This window comes from Puma concolor, chromosome E1, assembly GCF_028749965.1.
Source record: "Puma concolor isolate L17-30 chromosome E1, mPumCon1.1.hap2, whole genome shotgun sequence".
NCBI classification, from domain to species: Eukaryota; Metazoa; Chordata; class Mammalia; order Carnivora; family Felidae; genus Puma; species Puma concolor.
Window position 1 is genome coordinate 1,521,426 of NC_141680.1, and position 19,473 is coordinate 1,540,898.

General features: G+C 60.8%; 2 protein-coding genes across 2 annotated transcripts in view; both read right to left on the bottom strand.

Moving 5' to 3' along the window:
• Window positions 1-9,386, bottom strand: part of LOC147573958 (uncharacterized) — an 85,770-nt gene extending 76,384 nt beyond the window's left edge. The window contains exon 1 of the mRNA XM_086685680.1: window positions 7,888-9,386. Within this exon, the coding sequence (XP_086541806.1) occupies window positions 7,888-7,945 (58 nt within the window). The 5' untranslated portion in view covers window positions 7,946-9,386. The remainder of the gene's footprint in view (window positions 1-7,887) is intronic.
• The window catches only part of RPAIN (RPA interacting protein), a 261,437-nt gene that overhangs the window by 52,801 nt on the left and 189,163 nt on the right, over window positions 1-19,473 (bottom strand). The window lies entirely within an intron of this gene.

A 19,473-nucleotide genomic window follows, 5' to 3' on the forward strand; every position in this document is an offset into this window, starting at 1 on the left:
AGAGCGACCAAAATAGAGACTCGGATGATGGACGTGGCAGGAGAGGAGGGGACAGAGGTGAGAGCCAGTGGACCTGAATACAGAATGACAGAAAGTGGAGGAACATTTAACAGAAATCCAGGGACTTGTGAAACTACAACCAAGGAACAGACTTGTGTCAACAGAGTTCCGGGGGGGGGGGGGGGGGAACAGGAGAAAGAGGGCGGGGCTGAAAAATTCCTCCCAAAATGGCTGAAAACGTTCCAAATGTGGTGAAAGACATACACCTACAGATTCAAGAAGCTGAGTGCGTTCCAAATAGGATAAAACCTAAAGACACCCATGCAAAGACACACCGTAGTCCAACTTCTAAAAATTAAATACAAAAAAAGAATCTTTTTTGAAAAAACTTATTTATTTTGAGAGAGACAGGGGCAGCATGAGCAGGGGAGGGGCAGAGAGAGGGAGGGAGGGAGGGAGAGCGAAAATCCCAAGCAGGTTCTGTGCTGTCAGTACAGAGCCTGACGTGGGGCTCGAACTCACAAACTGTGAGATCATGACCTGAGCTGACATCACGAGTCAGATGCTTAACCGACTCAGCCACCCAGGTGCCCCAATAAAAAACCTTGAGGGGCAGGGGTGCCTGGGTGGCTCAGTCGGTTAAGCGTCCGACTTTGGCTCAGGTCACGATCTCGCGGTTCGTGGGTTCGAGCCCCGCGTCGGGCTCTGTGCTGACAGCTCGGAGCCTGGAGCCTGTTTCAGATTCTGGGTCTCCCTCTCTTTCTCTGCCCCTCCCCTGCTCATGCTCTCTCTCTCTCTCTCTCTTTCTGTCTCTCTGTCTCTCTAAAAAGTAAATAAACATTAAAAAATTTTTCAAAATAAGTAAGTAAAAAACTCTGGAAAGCAAGCTAGAGACCGGGTGACGCAGAGAATCGTTGAGCCACGACATCGTACGGCTGAAACAAGTCCTACGCTCTATGTCGACTATTGAAACAGGAACTGAAAACAGAAACTCGGCTGAGAAAATCAGTGAAACGAGGAGCCGGTTCTCCGAAGAACTCAATGACGTCGACAGACCTCGAGGAACACTGAACAAGTGGAAGCGTCGCCAATCACCAAGGCGGATCTCACGGCGGCCAGGGTGGTGGGCGGGTTGGTGGGGACAACGGTGTCTCTGTCTGAACCCAGCGATTCACTGCCTTCTAAGTGGGGCACTGCCCTGCTCAAAGCTGTTTTGGAAAAACCCCTCGGGGGCAGGATGCCGTCAGCAGAGGGGTCTGGGGCCGCGGAGCTTGCAACCGACGAGTAAGCCAGATGGAGTGTAGACCCAGGAAGGCGGCTCCCGGAGGAGGGGCTAGAAGGTGGGTCACCAGGGCCTGGCAAGGACAAGCCGCTTCGGACACGCGTCCCCAGGGCTCCCCGAGCCCGGCGCCCACAGACGAGTGGACAAACAGGGCTCGCTGCCCCCACGTGTGCTTATTCACCGCCAAGGTCAGCTCAGAGACCCCACCCCGCAGCCCCCATGGACGGCCCGGGTCTGGCGCTCCCTCTGGACACCCAGCCATGAGCAAGGCAGGACCAGGGACCTCCCCACATGGAACCTTCTTTCTCCATGCTTCCCTGGGGCCACCAGGGGATGGGGCTCAGGGTCCTCCCCGCTCCAGACCCCACGGGCCTCCCAGAGCTCTTCCGGCAGGCGGGGACGGGGGGCTCACGACCTGGGTCACACTGCAACCACACTCAGGCTTTTCCCCACCGTTTGGGGATTTCTGATTTCCTTCCCCAGCATCTGGGCTTTTTCTTGTGCCAGAGACCAGATGGCAGAATCTCTTCCAGACTTAAACATTTCTGTCTAAATGTCCAAAAGAGCTTTCTGTCCTAATAGTGTTGTTTCTGGACCAAAAAATCCAGGCAGAGGACGCACAACTGTCTTTCCCACCACACACACACACACACACACACATCTCTCCTCCGGGGAGACACCCACAGAACGATGGGGCTGCTGAGAACCAGCGGGAGGGCTGTGCTGAAGGAGGAAAAGAAAGGTCTGGAAGGTCTGGGAAGTTCACAGGCCGGTTATGCATCCTTTAATAAGGTGAGGTCGCCTCGGTGGCACCCACCTGCTTCCACAAAGGGGTCCCAGACGCTAATGGGGCCCGACCACAGCCTCCCCCGAAACGCCTCTCCGGGGGTTCACCTGCGTCGATCTCCGTGTCGCACAAGCAAAAAGCCCCGACGGAAACATTTGGAAAGACCCTGGTTCCCCCCACATCTCACCCAAGGCTCGGCTCAAGAAGGAACATTTTGACAGTGAGAGGCGCTCTCCCATTGGGCTCGTTCCAGAGGGGGTGGGCGACCAGGCTTGCACGGGAAATACGGCAGATGGGGGGCGCCTGGGGGCCCGGTCAGCGGGGCGATCTCGGCTCAAGTCATGATGTCACGGTTCCTGAGTTTGAGCCCCACATGGGGCTCTGCACCGACAGCACGGGGCCTGCTGGGGATTCTCTCTCTCCTTCTTTCTCTGCCCCTCCTCCACTCTCTCGTGCTCTCTGTCCCTCGAGAGAAAGAAAGAAGAAAGAAAGATCTACAAAGAGCAAAGTAAAGCCCTCCGTGTGGGCCCAGAAATTTGGCTGTGTCAGCACAGGAGGCAAAGAGTCCAATTCTGCATCCACAGACATAGGGGGAAAAATAAACTCGGAGAAAAAAATTAACCAACTTCATTGAAATAGCAGCGTAATGCGGCTAGCAAGAAATGAATGCCTTCTGGGCCACATCAATAGAAGCATAGTGTCCAGAATGTGGGAGGTGGCCGTATGCGACACCACACTCACCTGGGGTACCGAGGCTTCCACACTCTCCAAGGTCCATGAGCGAACTGGACTTGACCAAGTGAGCGTGGCTTCAGCTACACAAAGGACCAGAATCCACTGCGTTGGAAAACATCGGGAGGGGGGTAGGAGTGCTTCTCCTGGAGGAGGGAAGACAGAGGGGAATAGGACAGCCTGAAGGGCTGTCACGGGTCAGCGCAACGGGCTTCAGCTGTGCGGCTCCATGCTCCAGACCCAGTCCAAAGAACCCCAGTGGGTGGGAAACACGGAGAGACGGGTCACGGCCCGTCTGTGTGCCGCTGCCTCAGCGGGACGAGGGCTGGATGGACCCTGCAGGGCCCGGACAGAAGGACCACTGGTGGGTGCTGTCTGCGGGCCGAGTACTGAAGTTGGCGCCCCACGTGTTCCCTGGGAGGCAGGCACGACGGGCCCCACTCACAGGGAAGGAGACCGAGGCTGGGGCAGGTGGGAGATCTGGGAATAAAGACCCCGCCCTCTGACCCCAAGGTACGTGCCTAGACGTGACCAAAGTGGAAAGACAGAAGCTCCAGCTGAGAGCCCACGGACGACAGCAGCCAAGGTCTGTGTGGCGCGTGGGAGGGGCCGGGCGCAATTCTGGGGGTTTTGCGTTATCACGGCGCATTCCGCCACAGCTCTTGGAGACTGCGGCCTCCGCGCCCGGCTACGGGAGGGGAAACTGAGGCACAGAGAATTTGAGTTACTCGTCCAAGGTCACTGGTTAGGAACCGGTGGCACAGCTGGAGCACACGTGATCCCCGCCCCCCACCTGAGCCAGGACGGTGTGGCCTCCCAGACCGCAGTATCCGCTCCTCCCCATCCGGGGGTCTCAGGGGCAGGCAAGCCCTTTCCCCACACACATTCTTGCCATTCCCTCGGCCCCCCGCAGCCGCCGGGTCCCGTTCTTCCTCAGGCCCAACGGCCGGCCGCTCCCGGAGCCTCGGCCCCTGCGGCCCGGCCCCGCCTCTCCGCCGCGTCACTCCAGACTCTGATGAGGGCGGCTACTTTGGGTGAGAAATGGGACAGGGCAGGAAAAAAATTTCATTCGAGCAATTAAAGAATCACTTCATTTGTCACGATCAACCTCCTGGGCGCAGGCTGAATGCAAAAAGCTGTTGGCCGAGCCCTTCCGTGTCTGCACCTGACGGGAGCAAGGGGGATATTCGTTCTGCCCAGGAGGATTGCACCTCCCATAAGTCTCCGTTTTATTGAAAGTTTAAATAACAGACAGACACAATGTGACCAATTAGCGGGGTAATTCCGAGGAGATGTCATAGTAAAATTAAATCTCGAGCACATTCGGGGCAGAGATGCCTGTGCCTTCTCTCCGGTCTCTTTCCACCGCAGTGTGTACATTTTAATTGAAAGTTTATTCTGCTCTGCGCCTCGTCTACTAAATTTTAATTTAACATCGTAATGAGAAGGGTGTTTTCTGAGCAGCTCTTCACAGACAAGCGGAGGAGGCTTCACAGACAAAGAGAACGAGGGAATCTACAGCACTTTCCAGACAGCCCCCATCCACCCACCCACCTCTGGAGAGGGTCCCAGGGCCTGGAGGACCAGCCTAGGGGACATTTGGCACCTGTGACAGCTGGCCCAAGAGGCGACCACACCGCAAAAGCAGCAAGGGGACCCAAGAGACAGGGGGGTCTCAGGCCTGGCCGCACACAGGAGCGTCAAGCAAAACCAGAAGGCGGGGGTCTCTCCTCCCTAATCCCACCTCTGGTTTCCCTCTGGAGCCTCCTCCTGGCTAAACCCGAGGGGCAACCAACTGGCCGGGTGAGAACGCAGTTTGGGGAGCCCGGCCTGGCTTTGCGGAGCAGAGCGTCAGAAGGGGCGGGTCTGGAGGTGAGAGGCGGGAGCTCAGAAACCAGAAGATACTTGTGGCAACGTCACTTGGCCTCTCCGACCCTTAGCTGTAAAATGAGGACAGTGACGCCCGATTCTCAGGGCCGCACCGGACCGGGACGGTGAGGGGGGTGGGGGGCTACCATGCAAAGGTGGGAAGGGTTGTTCCTTTCCACTGCCTCTCGGGAAAGCCACAGGGGAGCTTCTCCAGGAGGGTGGACCCTTTTGTCCTGGAGGGTGACCCCAAGCAGGCGCTGATTTCCTGCCTGGATGCAGGCGGGTGATGCACCCCGACCTCGGACACAGACAGCGGCCTTGCCTGGAGGGGGAGGCGGTCTGAGTCTCAGGCTGCAGGAGAAGGGAGACGAGGGACACAGCCTCGTGGTCCCCAGCGGCAGACCAGCCGGCTGTCTTATGGTCACCGCAAGGACCCCCGTCTGGAGTCTCAGCGCCCCCAGACTCCTCTCACCTGCTCGCCTGCTCCCGGGGACACCTGTGAGGTGGCTCAGGTGCAGGGAGGCGCGCGGGGGGGGGGGGGGGGGGGGGGGCGGGGCGTGGGGGTCGCTAGTGGCCACTGCTGGCGAGAGGCGGTATTGCACCCCAGCCCTCGGAGGAAGCGGGCGCTTCCGCCACCTGCCAACGGGGCACCGAGGGGCGCCCGGAAGGGGACTTGCCAACGGTCAGGATTCAAATCGTCCAGCGCCAAGGGGAGGAAACAGCCACAGGACTGCCTCCCGCTCCTGCCTCGCTCACATCCACCCCAGCCCTGCTGCCTTCCGGCGCATCGGGGACGCACCGCACACGCTCCCCACCCCACCCCACCCCACCCCGGTATCCCTGCCGCCCGCTGCCCCTGCTTGCTTCTTGGTCCCTGCTCACGTGTCGCCTCCTCCGGGGAGACCACCCTGACCACTGCATCTTTAATAGCTCACTCTTCCCACTGCACTGACTACCCGCCATTATATTGCATATCTCGTCATGTTTTCCTTCCGTGTCTCGGGAATGTGAATCCCCCGGGGGTCCTGTCTTCACTGTTCTCTGCTACGTCCCCAGCACCTAGTAGGACACGACATGATAGTCACTCAAACATCGTGTGTTGAATTATTAGAGAGAAAGGAACGTGGCGTAACTTAGTGGCAGTCCACTGAAGGACATCCCCACACCCCCTAACAGACTTGGTGTGCACTGTGCTGTGAACACATTTCTCGGCGGGGACTTGGCAAGGGTCCCGTGGGAAAGGAGCCCACCACGCGGAAATCGGGAATCCGTCAGGGCAACCGCCGGGTCCTGCCATGGTCCATCCTGGTCTCCCATCAGTGAAGCGCGCCCCAGAACCCAGAGGGGACCCCACGTCCGCAGTGGAGGGAGCATGTCCTGTGCTCCCATTGGGGGTAAGAGAAAAGCAGAGAGGCCGGTTCCCTACATGGTATGTTCCCCTCTCCTCGTGTCCACACAGAGAACGGCCATTAAACTGTCACGGTTAGGGGCGCCTGGGTGGCTCAGTCGGTTAAGCATCCGACTTCGGCCCGGGGGCCGGGGGGGGGGGGTGATCTCACGGTTCGTGAGTTCGAGCCCGGTGTTGGGCTCTGTGCTGACAGCTCGGAGCCTGGAGCCTGCTTTGGATTGTCTCCCTCTCTCTCTGCCCGTCCCCAACTTATTCTCTCTCTCCCTCTCTCAAAAACAAATAAAACATTTAAAAAATTAAAAAAAAAAAAAAAAACGTCATGGTGACATATTTCTGCCCAAGTAACAGAGGATAACGGGGAGCTAGGGTTTGCTTTGCAGAAATTCTCTTTGCCACCAACCTAGCTTCGGTAGAACTCACTCGATGAAGCAACAGCTGTCTGACCCTGCTGTCCTCAATCCCAACGGGGCGTGGGGGGGGGGGGGGGGGCAGGCCAGGCAACTAACAAGCAAGTATTTGCTAACTCGATAGCACAAGCAAGCAGACACGATCACACCTCACAGGTGTCCAAGACTTTCTGGCCCTTAGACCCCTTCGGCCTCCTCACGAGCGTCTCCCAGAGTTTGCGTCCAGTGCAGGAGGATTTGCGGCCCGGGGACCTCCCCACCCGGACGTTTCCCAGCCACCCCCTCCATAGCCTCACAGACCTGCCAGCTCCCCGATTCCGCCTTAATTGCTTGCATTGTGCTCATGGCCTAGAGGGAAATGTTTCCCACAGCAAAACTCAACGGGTTTCTGATTTTCTTATCAGAAATGTCACTCTGACATTGTAAATACCGACTGTGTCCCTCCAGTAAGGTGGCTTTGCTCGGGGCCTTCCTTCATCGAGAGAGATCTTCATTTATGACAACCGGGCCTTCCAAAAAGCAGGGGCCCCACACAGCCCCCACCCTCCAAGGTCAGAGCAAGCCGCACCCCGCTCACGCTCTGGGGAACAAAGCCGCAGCCAGGGTGACAAGGCCCCGGGAACAGGAGCCTGGTGCCAGCAGGGACCCAGCTGGTCCGAGAACCCACCTAAGATCAGGGGAAGGACGGGGCCCAACAGAAGGGGCCTCTCCCGGCACCATGGGCCAGAACGAGGGGACCCAAAGCTTTGCAACCGTGGAAGCCATCACCACCCGTGGGCTCAAAGGGGCAGAAGGAGGAAACAGTAACAGGAGCCCATCAGGCAGGGCATGGAAGGATCCAGCAACTTCCAGGGACACACCCCTGACCCCCCAATCCTCTCTTGGTGCTTGCTGGCCAAATCCAACAGTTCACTAGTCAGTCAGGACCTTCCCCCCTGCCCCCGCCCCCCGCCCCGGCTGGGGTCCTCCAACTGGGTCAGCCCCCACGGGCACAGCAGGGTGCGGGGGGGGGGAGCCAGAGTAACAAGCATCCCTCCCCCCCCCCCGGCCACCGTGCTCTGTCCTGCTTCTACAGGCTCAGTCTGTCTGTCGTCGCTCAAGCCCGCAAGGCCATCGGTGAGCCCGAGAGCGCAGAATCTCCTTCCCTTGTCTTGCCAACTCCCTCTGGTCTCTTGACAGGTCCCTCCCGTCCCGTCCAGTGCACCTCCCACCTAAGTCCTGGTCCCGGCCACTTCGCGGAGCTGAGAGCCAATTGGTAATGGCTCAGGGGATTTGAGGGGTCAAATCCAGGATCCAGGGGCCCCAGATGGGCCCAGGGCCTCACATCTCTCCTGTGCCACGGGGCCAGGGCGTGGAAACATGGCCTTTCTCTACCGGTTCTAAACCCAGCGCAGCCACTCACCCCCCTCTGGCGGGTTATTCTCCACGTGGCTCCAGACAAGCCTTCTTCTAAAATCCATGCAGGGCGATGAGGCACTAAGCTAGAAGCCACTGTCGTTGTCCCCTTGTGGTAACAGGGTTGGTGGCGAGCCCGGCGCGACAGCAGGAACACACAGCGAAGGTAGAGGGTTCTGCCCAAACCCCTGGGTCGGGGAGGGGTGGGGGGAGACCTCGTCTTGTCTCGTGGGCGGCCCCCTCCTGCTTGCCTGCTTTTTGGGGTCCCGCGGGTGCCCACGGGGCGGGATGCCTGGGAAGAACGAGCCCCGCTGTCTATTCCGCGGATTCACAGCCTTGCCTGACAGCTCACAGTTCCGTGGCCAGGAAGTGCAGCAGAGTCAAGGCCCAATTACGGCAGAGGAGAGCCCCGGACAAAGGGCTAACTGTGCTAACAAGCCATTTTGGAAGGGCATTTCAGCCCGCCTGCTGTCAGGGAGGCAGCAACACCGGGCAGTGAACCGGCAGCCCCAGGCTGCGGCCTGGTGTTTGTCATGAATCTGTCTTGTTCATCAGTGTCGGTGACAAAAAAATAAAAAAATAAAAAGAGAGAGGAGGAAGACATCACGAGGCAAGGAAGCAATCTTCACCAAGCGCCGTTCTGGATGGCTGCTCCCGCCCAGGCTCCAACACCTTCAGTGCTGTCCCCGCTGCCCCCAGAACACGGGACAAGTGCCCTGCCCCATACCCTCTTCTGGTCTCTGGGCCTCTCAGAGGGCGGTCTGGGTCCTGGGCACCAGAACGGCCCAGGCACTTGCTTAAAAGGCAGATTCCTGAGTGAGAATCTTGCGGGGAGAGGGCTGGATCCTGATGCTTAACCGGCTTTCCTGGGGGGATCTCAGCTCACTGGTTCGGTCACTGTCCTGCCCTCTGCCCCGTGCATCCAATCGGGAAGTGAGTCTGTGCCAGGCAGTGTGCTGGGGGCTGGCGAGGGTGGGTGAGCGCTCACCGTCTGCTCCCCCGGAGGAGCCCCTGGGCAAAGTTGTGCCGCACACAGCCGAACACAGGACGTGTGGCCGGAGCGCCCGCGCAGGGCCTGGGGAGGCAGCACCGGCGGGGCTGAAAGCCGCCTGCGCCCCGACTGTGTGGCCCCGGGGGAGTCCCTGCACCTGTCCCAGACTCCGTGTCTTCCTCTGATCACACACACCCACCGCCCCAGAACCCGAACTCCGCTCCCTTCGGCAGGTGAGCACGGCAGGCGGCCGTGGAAGGTGCTTCCCAAGGGAATAGGAGCAGTTTGGCTGCGGTGCCCCAGGCTGAGAAGCGCAGTGTCCGCACGGCCAGCGGCCTGGCGTCGCACAGGAGCGGGGCCGTGCTGCCCGCCAGCCCGAGCTGAGCAGGGGGGGCCCTGGAGGCATTTCCTTTCCTCACCTCCTGTCTCCATGTCTGCAGCCGGCATTTGCCGGGCTTCCGCTGTGCATTCGGGGGAACCCCAGAGCCAGGCCGGACTTGGAAGGAGCTACAGACATGCGCTCGCGGAACCATAAGGTCACGTGACTAGGTCACGTGACAAGCCGCAGCCACGTGGCCGGCAGCCCAGAGGAGGGACATGCGCTGTGGGGCGGAGGCCTCGGCCAGGATTACCCCCCCTGTGGCTTGAAGGGTGAGCGGGCCAGCCTGGGCCAGGTGAGGCCATTAGCACAGCGCCCCCTGTTGAGTCCCAAGTACCTTTGCTGTTGGTGTCGGTTTCTGAGGGTCACTTTTATAAATTGTGGTGGAAACACACATCACGTAAAAGGTGCCACCTGAACCACTTTTAGGTGTTCGGCTCAGGGGCATGGGGCTCATTCACCAGCGAAACCACCACGGCCGTCCGTCCCCAGGACTTCTCCACCTTCCCAAACGGAAGCGCTGTCCCCGTGAAGCACGGGCCCCCGCCCAGCGTCCCTTCTGTGTCTCTACGACTGTGGCTGGGCCGCGTCCCTCCTCTGAGCGAGATCACGCAGTACTTGTCCTCCGTGGCGGCTCACCTCACTCAGCGTCGCGTCCTGCAGGGACACCCGTGCTGTCGCAGCAGGTGTCGGAACGTTCTCCCTTTATGAGGCCGAATGACCCCCCACCGTGTGGATGGGCCACATTGTTCTTGTCCGCTCATCCTCCGGTGGCTTCTACCTTGAGGCTCGTGACTAATTCCGTTGTGAACGTGGGTGTGCACATACGCCCGGAGACGCCGCCTTCAATGCTGGGGGACCCGGCAGTGGAGCTGCTCCCCCCCTTCGTCATGCATCACGGCTAAGGGGCTCCGCGCCTTCTCTGCTCACCCTCCACGCCCAAACCAGCCCCCCACTGGTGGCGCAGACCCGTCGTGAGGCGCAGCCTCTCTCACTTGGTGTGCACCCGGCACCTGTCTGTGGGTTATCCTCTTGGGCTGGGGTCTCCTCGCAGCCTTAACAATAAAAGGAAACCAAGGTTTGCACCTTTTCCTTAATTACTCTAAATAAGCCCATCTCCGGTACTTCCGGGTACAGTTTTTCCCACTTGGCCGGCAAAAGTCTGTCCCCTCAGGCCCCAGTCGGTTTCCCAGGGAGCCTCGCTTGCGGAGAAAGCATCCTTCTCATAGGGCTGGGCTGTGAGGACCGGAAAACGGGGCAGAGGCCCACGGGGTGGAGCCGGGTCGCCCCACAGCCAGCAGTGCCCTCCCAGGCCAGCTGTGCAGAAAGCGGAGACCAAGGGTGGCCCAAATCCACAGGGACAGCCGGGGGCCGAACGTGGCAGTGGTCTGAGAGCTTGGAAAGAGGGAGGCAGGTGCAGGGAAGGGGCTGGAGGTTCCCTGAGTCCTGCCTTCGCGAACTTGTTGAGAAGAAAACTCTGCCACGCTAAACCGGGTCATCTGGCACAAAGGCCCGACACAAGTGGCAGCTGAAGAGGAACCCAGTGCGCCGAGATGGTGGCCGGCTCGCGTCCGAGGGCGCCCGGGGTTGTTTGAGGGGCCCCACTCCCCTGTGTGTGACTCTGAAGGTGCCACCTTCAGGAGGTAGAGTCACACCCCCCACCCTCGAACCCCCCTCCCCAGGAGCCTTTGATGCACTTTGACCAATAGAATTCAGTGCAAGAGATGTCCACGCCGGCTTGTCTGCTCACACCCATTCTCTGCCCCGAGACCGCCACGGAGCCCATCCTGCCGACAGGAAGAGCGAGGCAACAAGAAGAACCGGGGAGCTCCAGCCCACAGCCACAGCTGGGCCTGACCTGGGGGCGAGGCAGCCAGGACCCTCCAGCACCAGCCTCTCTAGTGAGCCACTCCCCGTGCATGAGCCCCGCCCCTGCGTGAGCCCCGCCCCGTGCATGAGCCCCGCCCCCTGCGTAATCCCAGCCCCTGCGTGAGCCCCGCCCCCTGCGTAATCCCAGCCACTGCGTGAGCCGCATGTGCGAGCCCAGCCCTGTGCATGAGCCCCGTGCGTGAGCTTCGTCGGTGCGTGGGCCCCGCCCCGTGCGTGAGCCCCGTCCCCTGCGTGGGCCCCGTGCGTGAGCCTCGTGGGTGAGCCTCATGCGTGAGCCCAGCCCCGTGCGTGGGCTCCGCCCCGTGCGTGGGCTCCGCCCCGTGCGTGGGCTCCGCCCCGTGCGTGAGCCTTGGGCGTGAGCCCCGCCCCATTCGTGGGCCCCTCCCATGTGTGGGCCCCGCCCCCTGCGTGAGTCCCGCCCCGTGCGTGGGTCCAGCCCCATGTGTGAGTGAGCCTCCTGCGTGATCCTCACTCTGCGCATGAGCCCCTGCGTGAGCCCCGCCCCCTACACTAGCCACATGTGTGAGCCCCGCCCCCCGCATGAGCCCCGCCCCAGCAAAGCAGCAGGGGGTGTGCCCGCCAACCCGGCGGGTCGTGAGGGACAAAGTCACGGTAGTCCTGTCGCTAAGGCGTGGCAGGGTGGTTGTCGCTGAGCCATCGGTAACCGAAGCTGGGGGCCCCGCCGCTAACCTGCCCCGTGGCTTTAGGACGACGTTCCGTTCTCCGGGCCTCTCGTGTCCTGCCATAAAATTCCAGGAGCGGAGGAGCGCAGAGCAGTAGGAAAACCCCTGGACTCCCGGCTCGGCCGCTTAACTAGCTGTGTGACCTTAAATGACATACCCTCTCTGAGTCTGGATTTCCTCACCTCTCGGGGAAGAGAAACACGCCCGGGCTGGATTTCTGCTTGGATTGACTGAAATAAGGTGTTTGGCAGTAAATACCGAGGCTTTATTACGGCTTCGCGCACGGACGCTGGAGCCGCGCCTTCTGGGTTCAAATCCTATGTGTGCCATAGGGGACACAGTGATGGGGAGGACAAGGAGAATTTAAAAGGTCGGTGTCGGGGCGCCTGGGTGGCGCAGTCGGTTAAGCGTCCGACTTCAGCCAGGTCACGATCTCGCGGCCCGTGAGTTCGAGCCCCGCGTCAGGCTCTGGGCTGATGGCTCAGAGCCTGGAGCCTGTTTCCGATTCTGTGTCTCCCTCTCTCTCTGCCCCTCCCCCATTCATGCTCTGTCTCTCTCTGTCCCAAAAATAAATAAACGTTGAAAAAAAAATTTTTTTAAAAATAAAAATAAAAATAAAAGGTCGGTGTCCGTAAAGTGCCTGGAGCCCACAGGCGGCTGGGTGAGTGTTGTCTGTGGGGTTTTTTCACACCATCTCCTGGACCTTCACCAGGGCAGGATCGGGGCTGAGGAAGCTGCCCGGGGGCTTTCCAGGTGACTCTCCAAGGTCACAGAGCTGACAAGCCCTGGAGGAAACATGTCTCCTCGGGCCTGCGGGACTCCAAGTCCGGATGGATCAGAATAATTCAGCGCCCGCTCCCTGCGTGCCTGCTCCGTGCTGGTGCTGGAGCCACAGGAACCAACGGGGGCCGCGCCGCAGCCCCGAGGGTTTAAGGAGGGCGGACACGCGCACAGTCACAGCGCACAATGAGGGCACAGAGAGGGGGCAGGACCCCGCGGCGGGCCCTGGCCGTCATGGAGGAGGGTGTCCTGAGCTGGATCCCGACGTGGGTACGACTGGGTCTGGGCCACGTGCCCTTGTGGGGGAAGGCACGCGTGTACAGGAGCTCAGAGTGTAAACGCACAGCTGGTGTGGACCCGGATCCCGGGAGGAGGCTCCTGGGAGGAAGCGGGTCCTTTCCGCCCTCGAATGAAAGGCCAAGCTGGCTTCCGAGGGGCGACAGTGCCCAAGCGCCAGCCAGGCCCCTGGGCTTCCGGACCCCCTCCCCACCCTGCCACTGGCCACCCCCACCTGCGTCCAGGCTCCCAGAGCCCGCATCCGAGGCCCGGACTGGAGAGGTCTGCTCTTAAATGCTGAGCCGGCAGCTGACCCCGGCATCCCCCCATCTCACGGGGTTGGAGGGACACTTGGAGGTCGGGAGCCCAGCCAAGGGAGTCAAGTTGGGGAGCAAAAGGCCGGTGACTCCCCCCCCGCCGAGGCAAGCGGGGTGCCCCACTTTGAGATGGGCTCTCGCCCTGCGTGTGCCTGGCGTTTGGGTCTGGGCGGCCCATCGCCTTTGGGGTGAGCTGCCCCCAGAACCCTGAGCCTCCGTCTGCTCCACACGTCTTCACCGACGGCCCCGCATAAATCACGATCCTCGACAAGCTTGCAGCCGAGCAGGGGCTGGTGGGGAGGGGGGAGGGGGGTATCCATCCCGGCTCTCAAATTCTCATCTCCAGTCTCCTCAAGAAATCATTGAGAAAATCAAAACCCCGTGTTTCCAAGTGCTCTTCAAACTCACCGCAGTCAAACGGTTACCGTAAATCCAGAACGCAAAAGCCATACTTCAAAGGTTTACTGTTCCCCAAATGACAATAATGTCATATTGACCGACTCCTGGGGAGCTGTGGGAGTTTGGAAAAAGCCAGGCAAGCAAGCAAGATCTTTAAGTGAAAAAAAACAAAAACAAAATTGGTGAACTTGACAGTTTTGTTGAAGTTCACCGCATTTTCCCGGTGTCACAGCACTTTTGCAGGCCCTGACGCCTCCGGTGTCGGTAACGGCACCCCCTCCTCCCTGGATCTCGGGCCACCAGCCTCCCCCTGCAGCCCCCACCCCCGCCCCCGCCACTGGGGCCACGTTTCTGGAGCACAGATCCAACATTCCTGCCAGAAAGCTCACCGCGGCCTCTGGCGTTTTTCCCAAAAGAGACGACGAGGGTCCTTCAGCTTCTGGGGGCCCCCCACCAGCCTCCGCGGAGGGTAGCAGACACTGGCCACACCGAGGGTCTGGGAATCGCCATCTAGACCTGCAGTCAGCCGTTCCACAAACGTTCACTAAGTAGCTATTCTGCACCAGACCTTGGAGATGAGGCAGTGTTTACAAACCAACAAAGGGCAGCCAGAAACCCGTGCCCCCTGGTGGAGCTCGTATTCTAGAACGGGAGATGGGGCGAATCTGATAAATTAGTGACAGGCCGGACATCAATTTCTGGACGGTGGGAGCTGACCCTCGGGGACGTGGGCCTGGGGTACGGAGGAAGGGGTGTCGCATCCCTAGCAGGGAGGCAGACAGGAAGGGACGTGCTGCCCAGCGGGGAGCAGGAAGCCTAGCTCGCGCACCGAATATCTTCCCTCCGAGCCGCCCCTCCCCCCGGGGCCAGCACACCCCTGTTCCCGGGAACGAGCCCGAACCCTGTGCCTCGGGACAAGGCAACGTGCAGCCAGATGTAACGATGAGACTCTTGCAACAGAAATGAGACAGAGGGTCCCCGACGGGTTTCCTAGTCACACGGGAGGAGTGGCCCAGGGGGAGGTAGGAGGCGTGGAAGTTCCCAGAAGCAGAATCTGAGGACGTGCGTCTGGGAGAGAGCCTGGGCTGGGACCCAGAGGGAGGGACCCAGGAACCCAGCTGGCCCAGAGAGGCCACGGGGCTTGCCTGTGGCTGCACAGCTCGTGAGAAGCACAACTGATGCCAAGTGTGGGTCTTCTGGGGGGCACTGGAGTACGGGGCTTAAGAACATGGGCTTTGGAGGCAGAGAACCCGGGTCCCACACTTCACCCCGCCTTTTGCCGTCTGTGTGGATGTGTATCCAGCGGTTCTGAGCCTCGGTTCCCTCGCCCGGGTCCCAGGAGGGTGTGAGTGATAAGGGAGGTGAAGCCTGAGATACGCCTGTTACACGGTCACGTGCATGTGGGTGTCAGGAAAGTCAGCTCTTGTCACTGTCTTGCTGGAGGGTCACACGTCGGCTCCCTTCTCTCTGTCTCTCCATCACTGTCTCCGCGTCTCTGTGTACCTTGCTGTGTTTTCTCTGTGGGTCTGTGCGTGTTGGGTGATGTCTCTCTCTCTCTCTCTCTCTCTCTCTCTCTCTCTCTGCCTTCTATGTGTATCTGCTTCTAAATTGTTTGGTCTTTATGTTTGTCTCTCTCGCCTCTTGCTTTCTCTGTATCTGTCTTGTCTCTTCCTCCCCCACGTCTCTGTATCTCTCTGTCCCCCTCTCTTTCTCCCTCTGTCTCTGTCTCAGTCTGTCCGTGTGTCTCTGCCTCTGTGTGTCCGTCTGTCTCCTCGAAACCAGGAGTGAGCGGCAGCCCCTCACAGGTCATTACGGGGAAAACACTGAGTAGTCGTTCTTGGCTCGTGCAGGGAGCTTTGCAGGCAAACGGGGAGGAATTCAGAATTAACGGGGTGCCGATTACTTCCGGGGGAGGGAGGAAGGGGGAGACATAAACGAAACAAAAGACAACCTAGCAACAGTGGGAGCCTCCACAGGTGGCCACAAAAGCGATCCTACTGAAGCCAGACGGTGCCGGTGACAGTGGCCACCGCGGGCGGAGAGGAAGGGGGACAAATGTTAGTGCCGCCCGGGAGCCAAGAGGGGCCATTCGGGGGCCCCCGGCGCAGCCCCCAGAACCCCCGTGTTGAGGACTCCAGAGATCCCAGCCTGTGCCCCGCTCTGGACCCCTCTTGAGCGGTTCCCCATAGAAACATTGTCACGGGCACCTGTGATGCAGGTGGACGTGACCCAGATGGGATCCCTGGGCGCCCGGGCAGGAGGGGGGAGCAGACAGACAGCTCTCTGCCATGGGGAGCTCCAGCGCCCGGCACCGCGAGCCCAGAGCATCTGTACCAAAGGCTGCGCGGAGCCACGTTTCAGAGGAGGTGACGCAAGCGGGCAGCATCCAGGGGGATGAAGGGCGGGTACTGGAGGGAAGGGAGGGGGGTGAACGAGCAGGAGGACGTCGCCCAGCAGTGAGAGACGCAGGGCGCATGGGCACCCAGGCTCCACAGCCGAGGCGGTCCCCCCGAAAGCTACACCGTACGACCCAGGGCCTCCACTCCGGACGACGGACACAGAAGAACAGAAAACAGGGACAAACGGACCCTCGTACGCGATCGCTCGCAGCGGCCAAGAGGTGGAAAATGACCCAAAGGTCCATCAACAGTCGAGCATGGAATACACAATAGGACGTGGACGAGCCCCCACAAAACCGCGCACAAAACATCACACAGTCAATGATGCCACTGATGTCCGGTGTCCAGAACAGGCAAATCCGTAGAGGCAGAGAGCAGAGGCATGCTGGCCGGGCGCTGGGGGGACGAGGAACGGGGTGGGCGGGTGCCCGTGGCCGGGGGGGCTTCCTTTCGGGGCACCGAGAAAGTCTTGGACGTCAGTAGAAGTGAAGGCTGCACAGCAGCGTGAACTCACCCCGTGGCAACGACTCGTACACCTTTGAAGCGGCTAGTACTTGAGTTTAGGCGATGCAGTCTTTTTTTTTTTTAATAAAAAAAAATTTTTTTAACGTTTATTTATTTTTGAGACAGGGAGAGACAGAGCATGAACGGGGGAGGGGTAGACAGAGAGGGAGACACAGAATCGGAAGCAGGCTCCAGGCTCTGAGCCATCAGCCCAGAGCCCGACGCGGGGCTCGAACTCATGGACCGCGAGATCGTGACCTGAGCCGAAGTCGGACGCTCAACTGACTGAGCCACCCAGGCGCCCCAAGGCGATGCGGTCTCTACCTGCGTGAAATAAAGATCATAAGGTAAAATACAAAGGAAAGTAAGGAAGCCAGAGCCGAGGTATAGCCCCCATGGGAGCTGGGGGAAGGGGGCGGGACCAGATCGCAGGGGGCCCTTGAGTGATGCTGCCTGCGCCCCGTGGGCGATGGGGGGCTCTCCAGGCCCGGCCCAGCTCCAGAAACGTTAGCATCACCTCGTGTGTGCGTTAGGACTGTCTCCCAGGCTCGTGGGCAGGAAGGGCCAGTAGGAGGCCGGCGGGAGCGTTGGAAGGAGGCTGGGCAGGCGGGAGGCACATCTGAAGGACGGACTGTCCCACAGGGATGTGGGCTGGACCCAGAAAACCCTCAGGAGCCTTGGGAAGGCGGGACCCCCGAGCTCTGACTCCAGGTCAAGGGAGAGGAGGTCGGGGGCCCGAGAAGCCGGGGAAGGAAGGGGCCGCGGGTGCAGGGCCCCGTTGCATCGTTAGCGGCTCCCCTGAGGACAGGTGTCCGTCCCCAAGATTTCCATTCCCTCCGGGGCCACCTTCCAGGTCCTGCGCTTTAAAGATTGGTTTTAATTCAGCCTGCCTCCGTCGGAAGCACTGAACTTTCTCTCCGTCTCGGCCGCCGCTGTCCTTGCTTCTGTCTTACTGACTTCCAGAAAGTCTGCCAGCCACATACGGACTTCGAGGTTTTTTTCACAAAGGAAAAGGCAAAGCAAGCTGTCAGAGGCACGGAGCCCACGCCTCTGGAGAGTTCAGGGCGGAAATGGAGGGTGGGGGTCCGGCAGCCTTTGAAGACATTTCTCCGCAACCGCCCCCCACCCCCAATCCCAGCCATCGGACGCTGCTGAAGGCCCCTCGCAGGGCAGGCCACGGTGGAGGGTCGCAGGGATCAGAAACCAGCCAGACCTGCCCACACGCCCCGGGCAGCTGAGTGGGGGCGCCAGACAGAGGTACGGGGAGGCGGGCGGGGGTCTCGGGCAGGCCGGCGGTGGCCCTGGAGGCGGTGGACGGAGACAGGACCCGGGGCTATGGGGCGAGCTCGTCGCTGCCCACGCGAACCCTACTACACGTCCACCCGCCCACGTCTCAGTCACTCAGTCTTATACGGAGTCATTTCCACCCATGACTCACCCACTCTGTCTGGTGACGGTGCCTCCACTCAGCCAAAGGCTGTGTCGGAAGATGGAAATGCGTGCAGACAAGAACCAGGGGCCGCGGAGCCTCCGGAGGGGCTGAGCCTGCGGCGGGCGGGGGAGCGCCGAGCCAGCTGAGAGGCTGGGACACTTCAGGACAGAGGCAGGGACGGAAGCCCAGAGGCCCAAGCCGTGGGGCCCCCCCAGCTTCACCTGTGCTCACCTCTGAGCCCGCCGCTGGCCGGCGTCAGGGTTCCGGGGACCCGCTGGCTCCGAAGCCGTCCCTGTGTTTCGCCGGTGAGGCCAAGGCGGAGGCGTGGCCGACAGAGCTGTGCCTCAGGGTAGACCTCCGTTTGCTCAAGATTGAACAAGTCAGAAACCAGGGAGGATCCCAGCAGGCCCCCGCTGATCCACTAGTGGCCTCGATAGCCGAAGGGAAACGTCCTCCCTGGAGGAACGTGGTAAGCAGAGAACGGGCGATTCCGGAGCTTCTGGTTTGCCGGGTCAAAATCAGAGCTCACGGCCGCTTGCCCGAGTATCCGGAAAGGAGACCCAGGCACAAGTGTGGGGCATCTGACCTGCAGGATTTGGGCTCAGTGAGCGGGGCCCACCAGGCGGCAGGTCCCCGGCACCCCCCGTGTTCGCTCCCTGGGTGTCAGCACAGCCCAGGGAGGGAAGCAGAGCCGTGGCCGGAAAAGGAAGCTGCCATTGGTTATGCGACAGGCCCGGGTCATTTAGCGGGTGACCGAGCCGCACGGACACGCAGGCCTCCCGCCAGCAAGCTCACTGCTCCGGCCACCGCGTCCTGCACCTGCCGGGGGCAGGCGGGACTCTGGTGACTGGTCGGGAGTCCAGGGCTGGGAGGGGATGGTCCTCTCCCCAGCCCCCGTGCCAGGAAGGCTTGGGGCCGAGAGCCACATGGATGGAGGGGCTGAGCCCCAGGACCATTCCTCAAATGGGAACGGATGTCACCCCCCCAGCGGACTGGGAGGAGCAGAGGCGGAGTCAGGTCCCGCAGCAGATGAACGGGAGGATGTGTGCGTGGGCCCAGCCGCCAGCCGTACCCCACAGACGGCCCCGATTAGGGTCCCGAGGGAGCATTGGGGACACGTAGGGGCTTGGCGGAGCCCCTGAGCTCACCCGTACCGCGTATGACGGCCCAAGAGGGCGCCAGGCAGACAGGAAGGCGCTCCCGGGCCGGCCCCTGTGCCGCCTCTTTGCACAAAGACCAGACGTGCCACCCGCTGACCCCACAGCCGGGGGGGCTGACCACTGCCGGCCTTCAGGGGGAAACAGCCCTCCCCCCAGAAAAGAAGGGTACGTGGCGCCCCCCGGCAGTCTGGGCCAAGCTGCAGGAGAAGGTCGCGGCGGAACAAATTCCGGAGGGCGAAAGCGTGCCCGGATCTGTGGGGGCTGGACGCGCACTGCAGCGCCCCCCCCCCTTTCTTCTTTAATCGCCAGCCTCTAACTCGGGGACAAAATTACAAGCTCGTTGACAATGGTCAGTGATTTAGCGGCGAGAGCGCGGCCCTGAT